The following is a 21,031-nucleotide window of genomic DNA, read 5'->3' as shown; positions in this document are numbered from 1 at the left end:
CTTGATTCCACGGAGAGGCTTTACCTGTAAAGGTTCCAGCGTTCTATCTGAGATTAGGAGAAGAGTTCTTGATACGTGGGTTTGATTTTGTTTTGCAGGATCCTGTTCAAGATGGGGTGGCTTCACCAGCCACCTCTGGGACTGGGAAATCTAAGGTGAAGAGAATACAGTACTTGACTAGCCAATTCACTGAAGAGTGGAAGGGTGATGAATGGAAAACTTTGGCATGGGTAGGAGGGTGGCCCATTTGAAAGAAACCCTTCCCCAAGGGCTCTCGATTCTAATTGACACAATAACCAATCTGTTATCTTTTTTTTTTTTTTTTTTTTTTTTTTTTTTAAGTTTCATGGTGTGAAAGGAATGGACCTTGTTTACTTCCTGCTCCTGGTTAGCACCGCTGAGAGATTCTGCAATTTTTCAAACATTAATCTATGAGGATTTATATAGTGTAGTGGAAAGAGCAGTGACATTAAGTAGGAGTCAACGGACTCAATTCTGTAGGTTACTCCTACAGTATGAAAAAAAGGTTGAATTAGGTAATTTTTATGGTCTGGTACAACGTTTAATATTCCATGATTCTAAAAAGATAGTGGTTTATTGCTTGCATACTAAGTTTTCAGTACTTCCCTGAACAGTTACTTCATCATTTAAGCTTCATGGTAACCATGAGACAAGTACTTTTGTTATCCCAATTTTACAGATGAGAAAACTGAGCCCAGAGGTTAAGTAATTTCCCTGATTTCTTAAAAAGACTAAATGCACCCTGATTTGTCTTGTTGCTATATTTATGCTTACATATTTTCAGGTAGCCAAAGACATTTCAGCCTTGAATAATTTTACAGCTCCAAGGAACGTTAAGTAGAATTAGTCCCAGTCCCCTAATTTTACAGTTAAATCAAAACCCAGAAAGTATCTTAACCTAAACAAGAATTTATGTGAGTAAGAGGATATGTGCTGTTTTTTATATTTCATAGCAGTCCTTAACTGGTATTTATTGAGTTGAAGTTGCAGTTGCTACTTTTAAAAAATATGGTTTGGTTGACATGAAGATTTATTCAGTAGGATGTTTTTAAGAAGATATTATATTTCTTTTTTTGTGGTCTAAAAGGAACATGAGTTATAACAAATTAGTAATATCATTACATCTTTCAGCTGGAAACCTTGCCCAAGGAAGATCTTATCAAGTTTGCCAAGAAGCAGATGATGCTAATACAGAAAGCTAAAGCCCGATGTGCAGGTATTGAGTTGAAAATACTCATCTTTACCACAATCTCATTGAATCATGATTTAAAATACTAGGTTTTTAGTTGTATATTGGCTTATTTTGTTTACCAGTGAATCCAATAAAATCTTACTCAGTGTGAAATCTATTATTATTTAACATTCTAACCATTTACCTGTGATTTTTTTTTTACCATTACACATCTCTAAACGGCAGTTATTTTTGAACTATTAAAATAATTTAAATAATAAAATAATAAAAGTCAAGGAAGAGGATCTTAAAGAAAAATTTGGTTAAAATTAAGCATTTTTTTGGATTTGGATTGTATATTGATCTAGATAAATCATTTTTTTCTAGGGTAGTCAGTTGAAATGTCAGAGATAGAAGATTGTGAGCCCAAAGAAGTAAAAAGAGGCCTCAAGTAAAGTAATAAAATATTTCCATTCCTGGAATGTTGAAATATATTTGTGGAAGTTGATTGATTGCCTGTTCAACTTTATATTCCTAAAGAATGTAGATATTAGTATTCTTTTCAATATGTGCAGTGAGGTCATGAATTTCCAATGACTTAACAAATGTTAATTGCTACAAGCCAAGATTTATTTTCTACTAGAAAAGGTCGCATTGTGTTTAGGGAGATTGGGCCAGTTTGTGATAAAGAGAGTAATAAATATATTTGGAAACGTGTTCTAGGCTCCAGACCTGGACATGAGTTGATGAAATAGGTTAGTATTTATGCTTAATATGAGGTTAATTATTGCTTTAAGATTATACAGTAAGAAGTTATTTACACCTAAAATACTATAATGTCTCAGATTTGCATCAAAAATATCAAGATAGGTAAGAAAAAAGGAAAAATACAGGTCAGGATGAAATGAGTCCATGTAATTATTGCTAAATTAAGGTGATGGGTGTATTAATCATACTATCCTTTCTACTTTTCTTACTTGTCTGGAATTTTCCATAAGAAAAAAGGAAAATAAAAGGTAATATGGGGTGAAATTAGTACTTTCTCAAAATATCTGCTGCTTTATTCTAATTTATAGTGTCTTTTTTTTTCTTAAAGAATGTACTTACCACTTTAGACAATAATTATTCTCTTCATTTCTGAACTGGAATTTTTTTAATAATTATTTAGAATTGGAGAAAGAAATTGAGGAATTCAAAACAAAACCTGTTGCTGGAGGAACTGGTGATATTATTAAGGTAATGCAAAAGTTGCAAATATTGCTTTAATTTTTATTTATTTACTTAGAGGAAATGTGTAATAACAAATCAAATTTCCTTTAAAGCTGTCAATGTGCCAGAGCCCTTTCTGGCTTTTGCCTCTGTTTTTCCACTTCCTCTCTGCCCTTGGTTAAGTTTTTTACCTCTCTTTCTGTGTGAAATGAGTGGTACTCTCTTCTCTTTTCCATCGCACACACTCTGTAATTAAGGCGCTGCCTTAATCTCAGCCCTGCTCTTCCCTCTCCCCCTCAGAAAACCCGTGATCAGGAATTTGATGGTGATTTTTAGGCCAATGGATGCAAAAAATCTATAAATAGATATATATACCTGGATGTGATTACTGACCCACATCTCACGGTTGAATCTCTAGCTGTTTGGGGAAAGATTTAAATATTCACCCATTTCTCTTGTCTTTTCTTTGTGTTTAGCATGGCCAAATCCCTTTTACTGGATAACCAGTGGCAGCACTGTTTTTCAGACGTTTTAACTTTAGAGACTCTTCAGTTTTCCTGTTTCCTTTATCCTGTACATGTGTCAGCCACCAGTGATCTATAGTTCCTTCAGGATAATGCTGCAGTTTATCAGTACACTTCTCTTCCCTAACCCGGCTCTCTCTTCTCTTTTTGTTTTGTATGCTCTTGCCAGATCACAGGGTATTGTTTTTATCTTGTTTATCTGTTGAAGAACATGAATTGCTTATTCTTACTTACAGGCCCCTAATGCTAACTAAATGTACCGTCCCCACCCATTTGGTCTAATCTTTAGAGTTTCTTTTGTTTCTCAAAGCTATGTAATGTTTTTTTCCATGCTTTTCTAAATTTTCTAAATTTCTAGTAGTCATCTTATTTCTAGTAGTTATCTTCTAGCACATTGGAATACATCTAAAGTTTTATTCAAAGCTGATATATTTGACTTTCATTTTTAGAAGAGGAATAATCGTATTTTCCATGTCAAAATTTGAAGGTATATGAAGTTATATGCTGCTTCCAAATGCAAGGGGGAGGTGAAATTGCATGTTAAGATAATGAAATTTCTAGTACATATCACTCTTGTTATTATCTCTTTGCTGGAATCAAGTCTGTATTTCCTAATAAATAACTGTGCATCTGTGCCTCTAATCTTCAAGATTTTTTATAGCTGTTTTCAGTTAATGACCTGTATATATCCCCTAAAAATCAGTGAATGTATTTAGGATTGCCCTGATATTTACAAATCAGAAGTTTATATTGCAATATTCTATGTAATGTGAAAAAGCTAATTTTAAAACTAAAATTGTTTTAACCAAAGTAATCTGTGCACATAATTTACAAATAATGCTAATAACTAAATAACTTACTAAAACACTAATAACTTCTAGAAATTATTTCTGTATTTCTAAATAATACAGTTACACTGCTATTCCTTGATTTATCCATTTTAGACATTTAGCTATTAACTTGCTGTTAACAGCATATGAAAATTTTGCTATCTTTCCCAATAACTCCTACTTTCCATTGATCAGATAGATCAGATCATCTTTACTGTTTTTTCCTGGACCCCCCACCCCCCTTCTAAAGCCTTCTGTCCTGCATTAATTTGTTCTGGTTGTTCTCTAGGTCTGCCACCCAGTTTTCCTGGAAATGGCCTTGTGCCATGATCCTGTGAATTTTTACACTGCTTTTCTATATTGGCCCCCCATTTGCTAAGTGACATGTTATTCACTTTGGTGGTTAACCTCATCTTCATAGAGTATGCCCTTCTGTATCATCCTCAGAAGGGATGTATGGGAGGAAAATGTCATCCCATATTTTAAAATGGCTTTATTCTACCTGTGTTTGAATAATAGCTATAACTTGATATAGAACTCTAAATTTTCTACATCTCTTGTTTGGTTTGTTTTTATTACTTTACGTAAGTTCAGAAGTAGACAGATATAGAGTGATAGTAGACTAATTTATTTAAGATTTTAACATTTTTATAGATTTTAAACATTTAGGTTTAACTTAATCTGGATTCATGATGAATTGGATTTGTGATTTTCCTGTTTGTAAAGTCTTTCAATATTTGTATCATGTTATGCAAATTTTATAGAATAACGGAATCTGCTTCTTATTTTGTCTGAACAAGTTCATATGTAATTGGGATAATCTGTTCTTTGAAAATTTGATAGAATTCACCTGTAAAACTATTCCTTCTGTTACCTTAGGTGGACAGTTTTTAAACCACTAGTTTAATTTTTAAATTGTTACAGTATTAGGCGTTTTAATTTTTTTTCTTGAGTTAATAAAGCTATATTTTTATTCCTTTCATTTCAGTTTTTAATGTTATTGCCAAATAATTGTTCATAATATTCTCTTTAGCTGTTTAATCTCTGATTTATATGTAGATATGTTTCCTTTTTATTTTTATTGTTGTGACTTCTGTCTTCTCTTAATCAGTCTTGCTAGAAGTTTTACTTACTCTTGTTGATCTAGTTTCCATTTCATTTACTTTCTATCCTGTTAAATTTCTGCAGAGAACAAACCTGTCTCTGAGGAAGATGGGACAGGGGTGATTTCTTGCCTTTTATTCTCATCCTCCCTATTCATATTGTCAACCAATCCCCAGTTTTTGAATCCCACACATTATACTTCCCTCAACAATATCTAGGGCCTCCAATTTCTGGACATTTAATTTACTAGAGTATTTGCCAGCTTCTCGTGTGTTTCCCTGTGAAGACACTGTAAGTTTTACTTTTCTTCCTCTTTCTAATTCAGTTCCTCCTCCACTTTTCAGTTTTTCAAAAATGTGGTGAAATTTCCCGTAGTCCTTATTTATTTTCTCCTTTTCTCTTTGTTCTTACGTATAGACCTTTTTAAGTCTTTTATTCTTACTTCAGTGTGGTTTGGAAATGGTGAAGACAAAATTACGCATGTGTTCAATCCATCATTTTTAACCTCTGGCAAACAAATCACCCTGCTCCAAAACAGGCATTGACTGAACGTCTGGATGCTCTTCTTCTGGAAAAAGCAGAGCGTGAGCAACAGTGTCTTTATCTGAAGAAAGAAAATATTAAAATGAAGCAAGAGGTTGAGGTAAGGCAACAATGTAATGTTTGGTTTTTTTATTTATTTACTATAGTCATGAATTTTAGAGCTAAAATCTTAACAAGCATGTGATTTGATGACTTTAATAATTTACAACAACAAATTAATATCTAAAAAAGAAAAACAACTGAAATCCCTCATCTACATAGAGATAGAACTAGCATTTAGTTTTTGCATTTCTTAATCCTCTTTATTGCTGTAATGTTACTCTTTAATGAGAATTATTAAAAATTACTTGTTTTGTGAAAAATACTTGTTTAAGTAAGTTGACTCTCACACATACTCTAAATGAATCATTGTTCAGTTCTGGAATAGTCAATTGCCTATTGGGTCTGGGCTAATTTTCCCCAAAAGTCCCCTATTGTTCAACTCAGGAGATAACTCATTAAACCTTTGTGACTCAATATAACTTCCGTAATTTATCCCTTTTTAAAAGGAAATTAAATCCAGAGATTTCTTAGATTTTAGTTATTACCCTGAATAACACATTTAGTACTGCAACGTGCAGTATGATACTTAAGGTAGTTGCAGCCTGAGCAGAATTCTTGGGAGTCTCAGTGTCATATTGCTCTATGTACATTTTTGCTCACTTCCTTTTCTCTCCAGTTAGCCTGTGGCTAATATTTTTCCTGAAGGCAGGCATTTCTTTTGTCTTAATTAGGTATTTTTGTGTGCTGATTTTTATAATAGGATTCTATTACTAAGATGGAAGATGTGCACAAGGAGTTTGAACAATCACAAGGAAACTATGTGAAAGAAATTGAAAATCTGAAAAATGAATTAATGGCAGTACATTCCAAACACAGTGAAGATAAAGCTAGCTTGCAAAAGGAACTGGAAGAAGCAGCAAAAAAACAATTAGAACTTTCCGAACAACTTAAATTTCAGGGTAACTGTGAAGATAATGTTAAAAAACTACAAGAGATTCAGAACATCAAGCCAGTCTTTGAGGAACAAATTTTATATCTGCAAAAACAATTAAGCACTGCTACAAATGAAAAGGAGCAAGAAATTACGCATCTCCAAGAAGTCATTGAGGCTAATTCCCAGCGTTACCAAAAAGATATTAATAGTTTGCAAGAAGAGCTTTTGCAGTTGAAAGTTGCACACCAAGAAGAGGTGAAAGATTTGATGTGCCAAATAGAAGCATCTGCAAAAGAACGGGAAGCAGAAGTGAGTAATTTAAACCAGCTAAAGGAGAATTTAGTCAGACAATGTGAAGCAAGTGTGAAGAACATTCAGGAGAAGTATGAATGTGAATTAGAAAACTTAGAGAATGCGCCAGATGCAAACCACGAAAATCAGATGTGTCCTGTGCTCTTACAAGAAGAAGCTTTTGTAGAACAAGTAGTAAACGAAAAAATCAAACACTTAGAAAACACCTTAAAAGAACTGGAGTCTCAACATAGTATCTTAAAAGATGAGGTAACTTACATGAATAATCTTAAATTAAAACTTGAACTTGATGCACAACATATAAAGGATGAGTTTTTTCATGAACGGGAAGACTTAGAGTTTAAAATTAATGAATTATTGCTAGCTAAAGAAGAACAGAGCTGTGTAATTGAAAAATTAAAATCTGAACTAGAAGATTCAAACAAACAATTTTGCTGTACTGTAGAACAACATAACAAAGAAGTACAGAGACTTAAGGAACAGCATCAAAAAGAAATATCAGAACTAACTGAGACATTTTTGTCAGGTTCAGAAAAAGAAAAATTAACACTAATGTTTGAAATACAAGGTCTTAAGGAGCAGTGTGAAAACCTACAGCAAGAAAAGCAAGAAGCAATTTTAAATTATGAGAGTCTGAGGGAGATTATGGAGATCTTACAAACAGAACTGGGGGAATCTGCTGGGAAAATAAGTCAAGAGTTTGAATCAATGAAGCAACAGCAAGCATCTGATGTTAACGAACTTCAGCAGAAACTCAGAACTGCCTTTAATGAAAAAGATGCTCTTCTTGAAACTGTGAATCGTCTCCAGAGAGAAAATGAAAAGTTGTCCCAACAAGAATTAGTGCCAGAACTTGAAAATACCATAAAAAGTCTTCAAGAAAAGAATGAAGTGTGTTTAGTTAGTCTCAGTCAGAGAGATACCATGTTACAAGAACTTGAAGCAAAGATAAGTTCCCTCACTGAGGAAAAAAATGATTTCATAAGTAAAATAAAAACTTCTCATGAAGAGATGGATAATCTCCATAAAAAATGTGAAAGGGAAGAAAGATTGATTGTAGAACTTAGGGGAAAAGTAGAGCAAACTAGCCACTGCAACAGTGAACTGGAACAAAAGGTAAATGAATTAAGAGGAGAACTAGAAGAAACTTTAAAAGAAAAGGATCAAAATAACCAAAAACTAGAAAAACTTATGGTTCAATTAAAAACTGTCTCTGAGGACCAGGAAGCACTATCATCTGAAGTTAAGAGTCTTTATGAGGAAAATAATAGATTAAGTTCAGAAAAGAACCAGTTGAATAGGGATTTGGAAGTTCTCCTGTCCCAAAAAGAAGATGTTATGCTTAAGGAACACATTTCTGAATTAGAAAAGAAACTTCAGGTAACAATTACAGAACGAGATAATTTAAGTACACTGTTTGAAAATGAGCAGGTTCAGAAGTTATTTGTCAAAACTCAGTTATGTGGTTTTCTGAAGCAGATGGAGTCAAAAGTTTCAGAAGAAGATGAAGAGGAAGATGTTGTAAATATCCTACAAGCTGTAGGTGAATCCTTAGCTAAAATCAATGAGGAAAAACACAACTTGATATTTCAGTATGATGAAAGGGTAGCAGAGTTAGAAAAAAAGATTAAGTGCCTTCAAGAAGAGAATGCAGTTCACCATGAAGAGCTTCAGTCTCTACTAAGAGACCATGAACAAGAGAAAGTTCTCTTAAGGAAAGAATTAGAAGAAACCCTGTCGCATAAAGAGGCCTTGCAGTCTGATCTTCTAGAAATGAAGAATGCTAATGAAAAAACAAGGCTTGAAAATCAGAATCTTTTAAGTCAAGTTGAAGAAGCCTCTCAAAACTTACATAGCAAAAATAAAACCCAAAATGAAAAAGAACAGTCTTTTGTAAGGGAGCTTGAAAACCTGAGGCTATCGCAGGAACAAAAAGAAGCTGAATTGCAGGACGTGAGAGCAGAGTTGTTGTTATTAAAGGTACTATTATTTCAATTTTATTAATTTAAATAAATTCTTAGTTCTAGTACTAGACTAGAAAATACATACATTAAATTTTTACACTTTTAAGTCAGAAGTAAATTGTTTTCTGAAAAGTACATTAAACATTTTCATGTTACATATTCTGTATCCATATTGGTCACTTTTTGGTTTTAGATCATTTTAGAATCTTGATCTGGCATAAGATTAAATGATTAAGGGGTTAAATGTCTTGGTCAAAATTGCATAACTAGTCAACACCAAAACTACAACATGAAAAAACTAGAATTTCATTCTGGTGTGATATACATTTTACCTTTCTTAAAGAGCACTATTGAGCAGAAAAGTGGGCTATTGTGGTATTTAACTTTAGCCAAAATTTTAGATTTTTGTCCAAAATTTGTGAAAGTATGATAAACTATAATCATTTAATCTTTTCTTTATTGCATTATGTGTTTGGTATGTGTCAGGTTGTTCATCTTGGCCTTGGATACTACTGTTTTTTTACAGTAAATTCTATATGCATAAGGTCAGTATTACTTGGTTTATCAAGGTAAGAAAAAGACTGCTCATCAAATTGCTTTTTGTGTGAATTTTCTTTAATGAGGATTTTCTCATGCTTGATATGATGGCCAATTAGTTCATCATGGGAAATGAAGTGATTTTCTTTTTGTTTTTTCTATAAAATCTAGGATTCCTTAGCGAAATCACCTGTAGAAAATGATCAACCTTCTTTAGTAAAAGAGTTGGAAGAAAAAATAGGTAAGTATGGTTTTGTATATGTTGTCGCAATGAATTACACAGATTCTTCTAGAGTTAGAATACATTGAGAAATGTAGCTGATTAATGAGTTGTTAAATCATGATAACTAGCTGTCTCTAATGCCCCCATTTTTGCTTCTCTGCCATCTGTTTGCCTTCCTTTCCAAAATTACCACTCTCTTGTTTAATTGTTTAATCTAAAGGACTGATGTGATTCCATTTATAAATGGTTCCATGATGGTTTGGGGATTTTTCATTTATTTAGCAAAGTTTATTTGAATGCCTAGCTAGATAGGCACTAGTAATAGCAAGTGATTAAAATACAGACCATGTCTTCAAAGAGCCAAGTGCCAGAGGGGCTGTTCTTGTAGTAGTTTGAAGTGTCGACAAGGTGTAATGCTGGAAGTACAGGAAGGCATGATCGGTTGTCTGTCTTCAGGTAGGAAAAACATCACAGAATAGGCTATACTTTTGTGTTGAAAATGAGAAATTTGACATGAGAAGAAAAGTATTCTGGCAGGAGAGAACAGCAGGTGTGTGAATATCAACATACATAACATCAAGGAGCATACCAAGAAGTTCCTAGAGAGGCAGGAATATGACCACAAAAGCACTAGAATGTGTGCAAAGAAGTTGAGACTTTGTCCTATACACATCTTTGTCATAGTAACATTATGGAGTAGCTATTTTATTCCCATTTAAAAATAAGAGACAAATACTTAGAAGTGTTAAGTAATGTGCCCATAAATCTTCAGTTTAGTGTCTAGTTAGTCTAGTGAGGGAGAGGTAGCAGGGGAAGCTAGAAGATTTTTAAATGAATGCTAGTTTTCTTATAGTGGATGACTGGGACAAGTGGGGTTAAAAATGAGATTAGGAACTCGGTTTGAGACAAATTTAACAACTCAGATGGTGATGTCAGGTAGACTACTAAATATGCAAATCTGGAGTTATGGGGAGAGAGCTAGATCCAAGGTAAAAAGTTGTAGTTAACAGAACAGTTAAAAGCCATGAGATGGAGATCACCAAGGAAGTGAATGTAGAAAAAATATGAAGACCAGAGACCGTTCTCTGTCATTTAAAAGTCTGAAAGATGGGAACAGCACAGGAGATTGGGAAGGAGCGGCCAGTGAGTTGGGAAAACCCAGAACATAAAATGTGTTGGAAATTAAGATCGATGAAGTGCAAGTAACAGAAGTGTTTAAAGAGGGAAAAGATATTTAACCATGGCAAATGCTAGAATAGGTAAAGTAACATCAGTACAAAGAACTAACCATTGGATTAAGCAAACTAGAGGGCATTGGTAACTTGATAACCTTTTCCGTGATATGCTAAAGCCAGAGCCTGAATGAAATATGTTCAAAAAAAAAAAAAAAGAAATTTGAGAGCATGTGTACACATGCTTACAAAGGGATTTGCTTATAAAAGAGATGAGACAGTATCCAGAGGGGAAGTGTGGTGGTTTGCCTTTTTTTGTTTGTGTGCTGTTTCAGCAATCCTTTTATGACCTTTCCCATCCTCTTTGGTGCTTCCACTGGGGCACCTGGGTGGCTCGAGTCAGTTGACTGGCCAACTCTTGATTTCAGCTCAGGTCATGATCTCATGTGTTCATGAGTTCGAGCCCTGCATCGGGCTCCATGCTGACAGTACAGATCCTGCTTAGGATTCTCTTTCTCTCCCTCTCTCTCTGCCCCTCCCCACTCTCTCTCTCTCTTTCAGAATAAATAAATAAACTTTAAAAAAAAAATGAAAGAAAGAAAAAAAGAAAACTCCATTAGAGAGGGGGATTTGCTGCACAAGAAAGAGGGAGCTTTGCTGCACTGATTCTTGAGTACGTGAGAGGTGTAGGATGAAATGCAAAAGTGGAACAATTGGCCAGTGCTGCACAAATACACAGACAAAATAATCACCTGTAGCAGCAGAGAAAGGCAGAGTCTGTGAGCACAGGTGCATCTGGATTAATGAGCGAGGACAGAAATTCAGATAACTTAAGCAGAGATATCAAGAAATAAGATCTGGAACACAGGAGCTGAAATAGAGGAAATGGCTAAAGATGTTAAGGAAGAGATCAGGATTGGAGTGTGTCTACAGAGCAAAAGTATTTAACTGTATCTGATATTTCCCCATATGATCCTGATTTGCAAATTGCCGCCTAAAATCCTACCATAGTTGAGTTTCTAGGAAATCTTCTAACATTAAAGGAGCACTAATAGCCTCTCCAATTCCTAGACACTTATGAAATGAGTAGGCTATTTTGACAGTTGGAAGGAAATGGACATTTTTACCATTGTTTCCCTTGCTTAGGTAATGACTAAACTTTCACTTAAAAAAATAGATACTAATATTTTTGCTACTTATTACTTTTAATTACAGATTACAGATTTTGTGTTCCAGATTAAAGGTCAATTTCTAAGGCTAAAACAAGTAAATAATTTGGATTTTTTCCTTTTGAGTTCATATATATAATCCTTTCACTTTGTGTTTTTAGGATATCTGGAAAAAGAATCCAAAGAGAAAGAGGAAAAAATAAATAAGATAAAACTAGTTGCTGTGAAGGCAAAAAAAGAACTAGATTCTAGCAAAAGAGAGGTAAGGTGACTTAAAAATACAAGATTCAATAATCTTGCATATTAGAAAATCTAGTTTTTCTGTCCATAAAAAACTTTTTAGGGGCGCCTGGCTGGCTCAGTCGGTAGAGCACATGACTCTTGATCTCAGCATCGTGAGTTCAAGCCCCACACTGGGTGTAGAGATTACTTAAAAATAAAATCTTTAAAAAACAAAACAAAACTTTTTATCATATATTTAAAATAGGCCCAGACTCTACGGGAAGAGCTTGAATCTGTTCGATCAGAAAAGGATCAGTTGTCTACTTCCATGAGAGATCTCATTCAAGGAGCAGAAAGCTATAAGGTAAAAATAGTTATTTTAATAGCAAGTTATATTTGTAACTTCTAAGTTAAGGAATGTACTAGAAATGTAAAACTTGTCCATAAGACAGTCACCTTGTATTTTTTAGTAAATTTGTTTCTATTTTTTTGTGTAATGTCATAGCATCCTAGTATCAAGATTTTAAGTGTCTGAGATTTAAAGTACCTTCAAGCTATTGTTTTTTAAAACCAAAGTTCTGTCTTGGGATTTCCTAATAAAATCAGTAACAAAAAAGATGACTATTATTACTGTTATTATTTTATATTCTGGCCAAGTGAATAAACTTGAAACTCAAACAACAGGTTTAAAAGGAAAGTAAAAGCATTATTTGGAGGTAATATGCTTATCAACCTAACATGAGAATATTATAAAAAAATTTAAAATTAAAATAAGAGAGTGCAACAAAATCCCTGAATGTAAGATAAATACCTTTACATTCTTGTATGTATTTATTCAGCAAATATTTATACAGTCAGAGTGAGTATGAGTACTAGGGAGATGCAGTCCACCAAATAGACTAAATTCCTGCCCTCTAAGGACTTAAATTCTAATGGCAATAACAGAGAAGTAGACAAAAAAAATTTAAGAAACTTACAGTGTATAACAATAAAAGAGGATGGTATCAACAAGAGAGTGAGCCAAGTGGGATTGATTGAAAGAAGAAAATTTCATAGAAGCCAAAAATAAAATTTCAGGAAGAACTTTAATGAGAAAATTTGGCACTTCATGAAGAAAACTGCAAAACATATATATAGCAACTATTATTATTTGATATACTTGTTTTCAGGTTGGTTTACATGTTCTGAAACAATTTCACTAAAGATTTATTTATCTATTTTGGTTAGGCAATCTTGACAATTATTTTAAGTTTCAAATGGGAAATAAGCTCACAAGAATAGTTAATACTTTTTAAAGTGAAAAAAGAAAAGCCATCTTGCTCTAGCAGGTGTGAAATTTATTACAAAACCATAATGTGATACAATTCTGATATAAAAATAAGACATTAATTTAACAGAAGACAGAGACCTCTGCATAACAACAAACACTTCTAGGCCAGCCTCTTTTCTAAGCACTTTACGTATCTTATCACACTTAATTCTAAAAAAAAAATTTTTTTAGTAAAAAAAAAACAAAAAAACAAGAAACATATAATTAACATTGCCGCTATCACAGAGCAAGTAACAGAATAAAGCCAAGTTTGGATTCAGGAAGTCTGGTTCCAGATCTGTTCTATCACCAACTAAGCTAGATTGTATACTAGCCCAGTAAGATTTGAAAACATTGAAACCAACAAAGAAGGAATAAGGTAACTACTTCAGAATAATTTAGTTAGATTTTTACTTTACTCCCACACACCAAAATAAATTCTAGGTGGATTTAAAGAGTTTTGTGAAAAGTGAAAAGGATTTTTTAAAACCTGGTATAAAACAATCATTTTACTGCTGGATATGAGATATGTTTCTAAACTTAAAAGCAAATGAATTTACAAAGGAAAAGATAGACTGAACTATATAAAATAAAAAATTAACATGAAAATATGACAAGGGATTAATATCCTTAATATATAAAGGTATTTGACACATCCATTTTTTTAAAACACTTATTTGAAATTTATAGGCTCATTTGTCTTTTATGAGCCATTAGCAGCTTACTTCTTTACATTTTAATCTAATTTATTAATTTTTATCAATGGGTAGACCAGGTATGCCAATTTCTTTGTTTAAACTATAGAGATGCCTGGGTGGTTTAGTCGGTGAAGCATCCAACTTTGTTTCAGGTCATGATCTCATGGTTCATGAGTTCGAGCCCCGCATTGGGCTCTGTGCTGACAGTTCAGAGCCTGGAGCCTGCTTCGGATTCTGTGTCTCCCTTTCTCTCTGCCCCTCCCCTACTCACACTCTGTTGCTCTCTCTCAAAAAATAAGGAAACATTAAAAAAAAATTTTTTTAATATAGATTTCAGGGGTATTTGGGTGTCTCAGTCGGTTGAGTGTCCAACTTTCGATTTCAGCTCAGGTCATGATCCCAGTGTTGGGGGATCCCCTGTGTCAGGTTCCGTGCTGAGCGTGGGGCCTTTTTAAGATTCTTTCTTCCTCTGCCCCTCTCTCCTTACACATGTCCACTGTCTCTCTCAAAAACCAATAAAAATTAAATATATATAGAGAGAGATTTCAAAAGACAAAAAAAAAAAAAGAATATCAAAGAATGGTGAGCCAAGTACAAAAGGTACAACTGCATAATGAGAATGCTCATAGGAAAAGAAAGACATGCCTTTCAAGAAATGTTAAAAATTTAGGGCGCCTGGGTGGCTTAGTCAGTTAAGCATCTGACTCTGGATTTCAGCTCGGATCATGATGTTACAGTTCGTGGGTTCAAGCCCTACATCAGGCTCTTTGCTTAGAGCACAGAGCCTGCTTAGGATTCTCTCTCCCCCTTGTCTGCCCCTCCTCCAGTCTCACACATGTTCTCTCTCTCTCTCTCTCTCTCTCTCTCTAAATAAACTCTTAAAAATTTTAAAAGTTCCTTAGAGAAGGAAAATGATGTAGGTCAGACTCAGAAAACAATACTGAAGAAGAACAAAATGGGAGGATTAACCTGACTTCAAGACTTACTATAAAACTACAGCAATCAAGACAATGTGATATTGGTAGAAGAATAGAGAAATAGATCAGTAGGAGAGAATAGAGAGCCCAGAAATAGACCCATATAAATATAGTCAGCTGATCTTTGACAGTGGAGGAAAAGATAACCTTTTAAACAAATAGTGCTAAAACAATTAGACATCCACCTGTAAAAAAAAAAAAAAAAAAAAAATTTGAATCTAGATACAGACCTCATACCCTTCACAAAAATTATCTCAAAAGTGGATCATAAGCCTACATGTAAAACAAAGAACTGTGAAACTCCTAGAAAATAACTGGAGAAAACCTAGGTGAATTTGAGTGTAACAATGACTTTTTAGAACACCAAAGGTATGATCCATGAAAGAATTGATAAGCTATATGTATACACACACACACACACATATATGTTTAAATTATAAGTATTTGTTCTGCGAAAGATAATGTCAAGAGAATGAGAAGGCATAGACTGGGAGAAAATATTTGCAAAGGACGTACATCTGATAAAGGACTGTTATCCTAAAATATGCAAAGAACTACTAAAACTCAACAGTAAGAACACAAAAAACCTGATTTAAAACTGGGCCAAAAAACTTACACCAAAGAAGATAAACAGATGGCAAATAAGCATTTGAAAAGATATTCCACACCATATGTCATCAGGGAAGTGCAAATTAAAACCACTGCATGCATATTAGAATGGCCAAAATCTGAAACACCAACACCAACAAATGCTGCCAAAGACATGGAGCAATAGGAACTCTCATTCAGAAAATCTGGTAGGGGGTACAAAATAGTACAGCCATTTTAACAGAAGTTTGGCAATTTCTCACAAAACTAAACCTACTCTTACCGTATGATCTAGTAACTGTTGGTGTTTATGCAACGGAGTTGAAAACATATCCACGCAAAAACCTGCATGTAGGTGTTATAAACAGCTTTGTTTATAATTGCCAAACTTTGGGAACAACCAAGGTGGCCTTCAGTAGGTAAATGGATAGATAAACTGGTACATCCAGGCAATGGAATGTCATTCAGTGCTGAAAAGAAATGAGCTATGAAGCCATGAAAAGGCATGAAGGAAACTTAAATGCATGCTACTACCAAGCAAAAGAAGCCAATCTGAAAAGTCTACATAATGTATGATTCCAACTACATGACATGTTGGAAAAGGGAAAAGACAGTTAAAAACAAAAAAATCAGTGGTTGGGGAGGGAGGGATGAATAGATGGAACAGAGGATTTTTAGGTTGTGAAACTACTCTGTATGATACTGATTAATGGTGGATGTATGTCATTATAAATTTGTCCAAAGCTAGAAAATGTACAACACCAGAAGTGAACCCTAATGTAAACTATGGACTTTGGATGGTGATGTGTCAGTGTAAGGTCATCAATTGTAACAAATGTGCCATGTATTATTGATAATATAGAAGGCTCTGCATTTGGGGGTAGAGGAGTAATGGGAAATCTGTACCTTCCTCTCTGTTTTGGTGTGAACCCAAAACTGCTCTTAAAAAAATGAAGTCTATTAAAACATTTTCAAAAATACATTTTAGGGGCACCTGGGTGGCTCAGTTGATTATTCAAGCCCCACATCAGGCTCTGTGCTGGCAGTGTGGAGGCTGCTTGGGCCTCTCTGTCCCTCTTTCCGCCCCTCACCAGCTTGCTCTCTCTCTCCCTCTCTCTCTCTCAAAGTAAATAAATAAACTTAAAAATACATTTTATAGTTGTATAATTTTCTCAGTCTTTGAATAAGCTAGGGATTCCATTTGTGAGGAAACAACAGGACGTACGATTAAATCGGTCCTGCTGATATGTTTAAGAATCATGATCATTTTTTATAAAAATAGACATAACTGAGCTCCATTAGGTTCCTCAGGGAACATCAATATTAGGATGCTAAGGAATTTTGTAGACTTGTGAACCTGGCCAGTTTCTTTTTTCAGTGTTCATATCACTTAAAATAATCATTTTTTATCAGTTTTTTAATGTTTATGTTAAGAGAAAGAGAGTAGGTGCACGCACACATGAACAGGAGGAGGAGAGAGAGCGAGAGAGAGAGAATCCCAGGCCAGCTCCATGCTCAGTGTGGAGCCTGATGCAGAGCTTGATCGTGACCTGAGCCAAAATAAAGAGTTGGATGCTTAACCAAGTTCCCCAGATGCCTCTCAGTTGTTGTTGTTGTTGTTGTTGTTGTTGTTGTTTTAAAGATCTGAACAGGGGCGCCTGGGTGGCTCAGTCAGTTGGACGCCTGACTTCAGCTCAGGTCATGATCTCACAGCTCATGAATCCAAGCCCCACGTTGGACTCTGTGCTGACAGCTCAGAGCCTGGAGCCTGCTTCAGATTCTGTGTGTGTCTCTCTCTCGCCTTCAAAAGTAAACATACATTAAAAATATTTAAAAAAAAAAAAAAAAAAAGATCTGAACGTACAACAATTCTGAAGCGGTGATAATTTGTAATTATTCATTTGCTTGGAATCAATATAGGCATATGCATCGAGGAAATTAGACCATTGCACGCATGGCATTCATTTTTTGTTCCAGTGCTCCCCTTAGGAATAATATGTGATTATAGTCAGAATTTCCTGTGGCGAGCCATTATTTATTTAAGTCAACTTTGTTATAGGAATCCCATTTTTGCAGCTCTTGACAACTATTAGAACCATAGCAAGTAAAAACGAAGACGAGATAGAGTTTAAGAAGATACGGGGCGCCTGGGTGGCGCAGTCGGTTAAGCGTCCGACTTCAGCCAGGTTAGGATCTCGCAGTCCGTGAGTTCGAGCCCCGCGTCGGGCTCTGGGCTGATGGCTCAGAGCCTGGAGCCTGTTTCCGATTCTGTGTCTCCCTCTCTCTCTGCCCCTCCCCCATTCATGCTCTGTCTCTCTCTGTCCCACAAATAAATAAACGTTGAAAAAAAAAATTAAAAAAAAAAAAAGAAGATAAAGATCTCTGACCTATAGACTTAGAGGAATCTGCACGAAATACAAAAACAGCATGGAATCTTCTCTCTGTGGAAGACAAATGATTTCTCAACCCCATATTCATTTAAGCCAAGAAATAGCAGAACCCTCAGACAAATAAACATGGACAAACATATATATATATAAGCCAGATTTTTGGTTCCCACATCCTGTTTTTTGCCGATCATTAGATGGGTAGACCATAAAATCGAAACTCAGATCCCAACATTCAGCTACTAGTGTGGATAATAGTTGATTATGTATAAATCAGAATTAGAAACAAAATTACACTTAGCCAAGAGTCGGATTTGGCAAGCAAGAGCCAGAAAGAGCCTATAATTGTCACACATGAAACCCCAGAAGAGCCTGGGAAGGACTCAAGAAGTCCTGGTCTGAATGAAGGTCACTTTTTAGGCTTTCCAAAGTAAACTTTCAAAGAAAACTCAGATTTTGTTAGTTATTCTGTACACAAATTCATCATGTGAAGAACAGTCGGTAGTTTTCCAAGAACCAAGGCAAAAGCAGGATTTATTAGAGGAGGGGAAAAAAAAAAACAGTACACACAGTCTCAAAACAGTGAATCTCATTTACATACTTTGGAGGATAACCTAATTTGCCAGTATGTTGCAAAAAGGTCAGCCCGGGCATTTTGTTCTTGAGTAGGGACCAACCAAAAATATCAAAATTCCATTGGTTTTAGAGTCCAAAAAATGGTAAACATCTTGCCACAGAGAGTGAGACACTGATTGTATGAAATATCTTCCTATGTCCTTCCATTAGCACTTATACCTTATGTTAGGCCAGGCCTCAAACATTTCCCTCATCACAATTCTTTAGGTGGAGTTAATAGGCCACCAGGTTAAGCTTTTTCTCCTCCCTCTTTAAATTTTGTTTATGTTACAGGAGTTTATTTTTATTGATGACTAGAATATATTTAACTTGCTGGTACTGTATAAATGTAAAATCCTTTTGCCCTTTAATAGTTCCATCCCATACTAAAGTCCTCTGAACTATGTTAATTTTATTATACAGTGCCAATTAGATGTTCTGTCAAATGTTGAACTTAGCTAAGTGTTTTAAACTTTCAGAATGGACTCAAATGTTATATCAAGATGGTTTGGTAATATAGTCTGATTGGTCAAATGTATAATTGTCTAAAGTTAAATCCTTTTGTTTTTTATTGAAGAATCTTTTATTAGAATATGATAAGCAGTCAGAGCAGTTGGATGTGGAAAAAGAACGTGCTAATAATTTTGAACATCACATAGAAGAACTTACAAGACAATTAAGGAATTCAACTTTTCAGGTAAAAAAAATTTTGTGGAGGTATAATTGACATATAACATTATATTAGTTTAGTTTCAGGTGTACATCATGATTTGCATATATTTTGAAGTCTGGTTAACACCTATCCATACGTAGTTACAGAATTTTTTTTCCTTGCAATTAGAACTTTTAGGATTTACTCTTAACAACTTTCAAATATTCAATACAGTGTTATTAACTATAGCACCATGCTGTACATTTCATGACTTATTTATTTTATAACTGGAAGTTTATAACCTTTGACTGCCTACACTTATTTCACCCACCCCCACCCTGTGCCTCTGGCAACCACATATTCTATGAGCTTAGTTGTTTCGTTTTTTTTTTTTAATTGCACATATATGAGAGATCATATGGTATTTATCTTTCTCTGATTTATTTCACTTAGCATGATGCCCTCAAGGTCCATCCATGTTGCCACAGATGGCAAGATTTCATACTTCTGTATGGCTGTATGGCCAAATAATATTCCATTTCATATATACACACACATACACATACATACATACATATACCACATGTTTTTTATACATTCATCCATCAGTGAACACTTAGGTTGTTTCCTTATCCTGGCCATTGAAAGCCATGCTGCAGTAAACGTGGTTGTGCATATATCTTTTTGAGTTAGTGTTTCTATTTTCTTCGAATAAATACCCAGAAGTGTAATTGCTGGATCATATGGTAGTTCTGTTTTTAATTTTTTGAGAACTTCCATAAAGTTTTCCACAGTGGCTGCACCAATTTACATTCCCAACCCTTTTCTCCACATCCTTGCCAACACTTGCTGTTTCTGTTTTTCTGATGATAGCCATTCTAACAGATATAAGATGATATTTCATTGTGGTTTTGATTTGCATTTCTTTGATAATCAGTGATGTTGAACATCTTTTCATGTACCTGTTAGCCATTTGTATGTCTTTGGAAAAATGCCTGTATAGATATTCTGCCCATTTTTAAATCGAATTGTTCGGTTTTTTGCTTTTGAATTGTACAAGTTCTTTATTTAGGCTGTTAACCCATTATCAGATATAAGATTTGCAAATGCTTTCTCCCATTCAGTAGGTTGCCTTTTCATTCTGTTGATGGTTTCCTTTGCTATAAAGAAGGTTTTGAATTTGATGCAGTCCCATTTGTTAATTTTTATTTTTGTTGCCTTTGCTTTTGGTATCAGGTTCAAAATATCATTTGCAAGACCAATGTCAAGGAGCATACTGCCATTGTCTAGAGGTCTTATGGTTTCAGGTCTTACATTCAAATCTTTAAACCATTTTAAGTTAATTTTTGTGTAAGATGAAGGTAGTGGTCCAGTTTCATTCATTTGCATGTGGACATCCAACTTGTCCAACACCATTTATTGGAAGAGACTGTACATTTCTTATTGTATATTCCTGGCTCCTTTGTCATAAGTGAATTGACCATATTATCATAGGTTTATCTCTGGGCTCTTTGTTTCATTGACCTGCATGTCTGCTGTTATGCCAGTACCATACTGTTTTGAGTACTATAGTTTTGTAATATAGTATGAAATTGGGGAGCATGATAGCTCCAGTTTCATTCTTCTTTTTCAAGATTGCTTTGGCTATTTGGGCTCTTCTTAGGTTCTGTACAAATTTTGGGATTGTTCTAGTTCCCTGAAAAAATGCCATTGAATTTTTCATAGGGATTTGCATTGAATCTGTAGATTGCTTTGGTCAGGATAACAATATTTGGACTTTTGAAAAATATTAATTCTTCCAATCTATGAGCATAGAATATCTTCCCAT

The 21,031-nt window shown here is 34.5% G+C and overlaps 1 protein-coding gene across 2 annotated transcripts in view; it reads left to right on the top strand.

Annotated features, from left to right (window-relative positions):
- GCC2 (GRIP and coiled-coil domain containing 2) overlaps positions 1–21,031 on the top strand; it is a 66,594-nt gene that overhangs the window by 371 nt on the left and 45,192 nt on the right. For both annotated transcript variants that reach the window (XM_047852514.1, XM_047852513.1), the window contains exons 2-10: positions 99–155; positions 1,153–1,237; positions 2,361–2,428; positions 5,398–5,502; positions 6,205–8,670; positions 9,363–9,432; positions 11,917–12,017; positions 12,243–12,341; positions 19,129–19,248. In XM_047852514.1, coding sequence (XP_047708470.1) covers positions 99–155; positions 1,153–1,237; positions 2,361–2,428; positions 5,398–5,502; positions 6,205–8,670; positions 9,363–9,432; positions 11,917–12,017; positions 12,243–12,341; positions 19,129–19,248 — 3,171 coding nt within the window. The remainder of the gene's footprint in view (positions 1–98; positions 156–1,152; positions 1,238–2,360; positions 2,429–5,397; positions 5,503–6,204; positions 8,671–9,362; positions 9,433–11,916; positions 12,018–12,242; positions 12,342–19,128; positions 19,249–21,031) is intronic.

The sequence above is a fragment of the Prionailurus viverrinus genome, chromosome A3 (genome assembly GCF_022837055.1).
Source record: "Prionailurus viverrinus isolate Anna chromosome A3, UM_Priviv_1.0, whole genome shotgun sequence".
NCBI lineage: Eukaryota > Metazoa > Chordata > Mammalia > Carnivora > Felidae > Prionailurus > Prionailurus viverrinus.
This window is presented reverse-complemented; position numbering and strand designations above follow the sequence as displayed.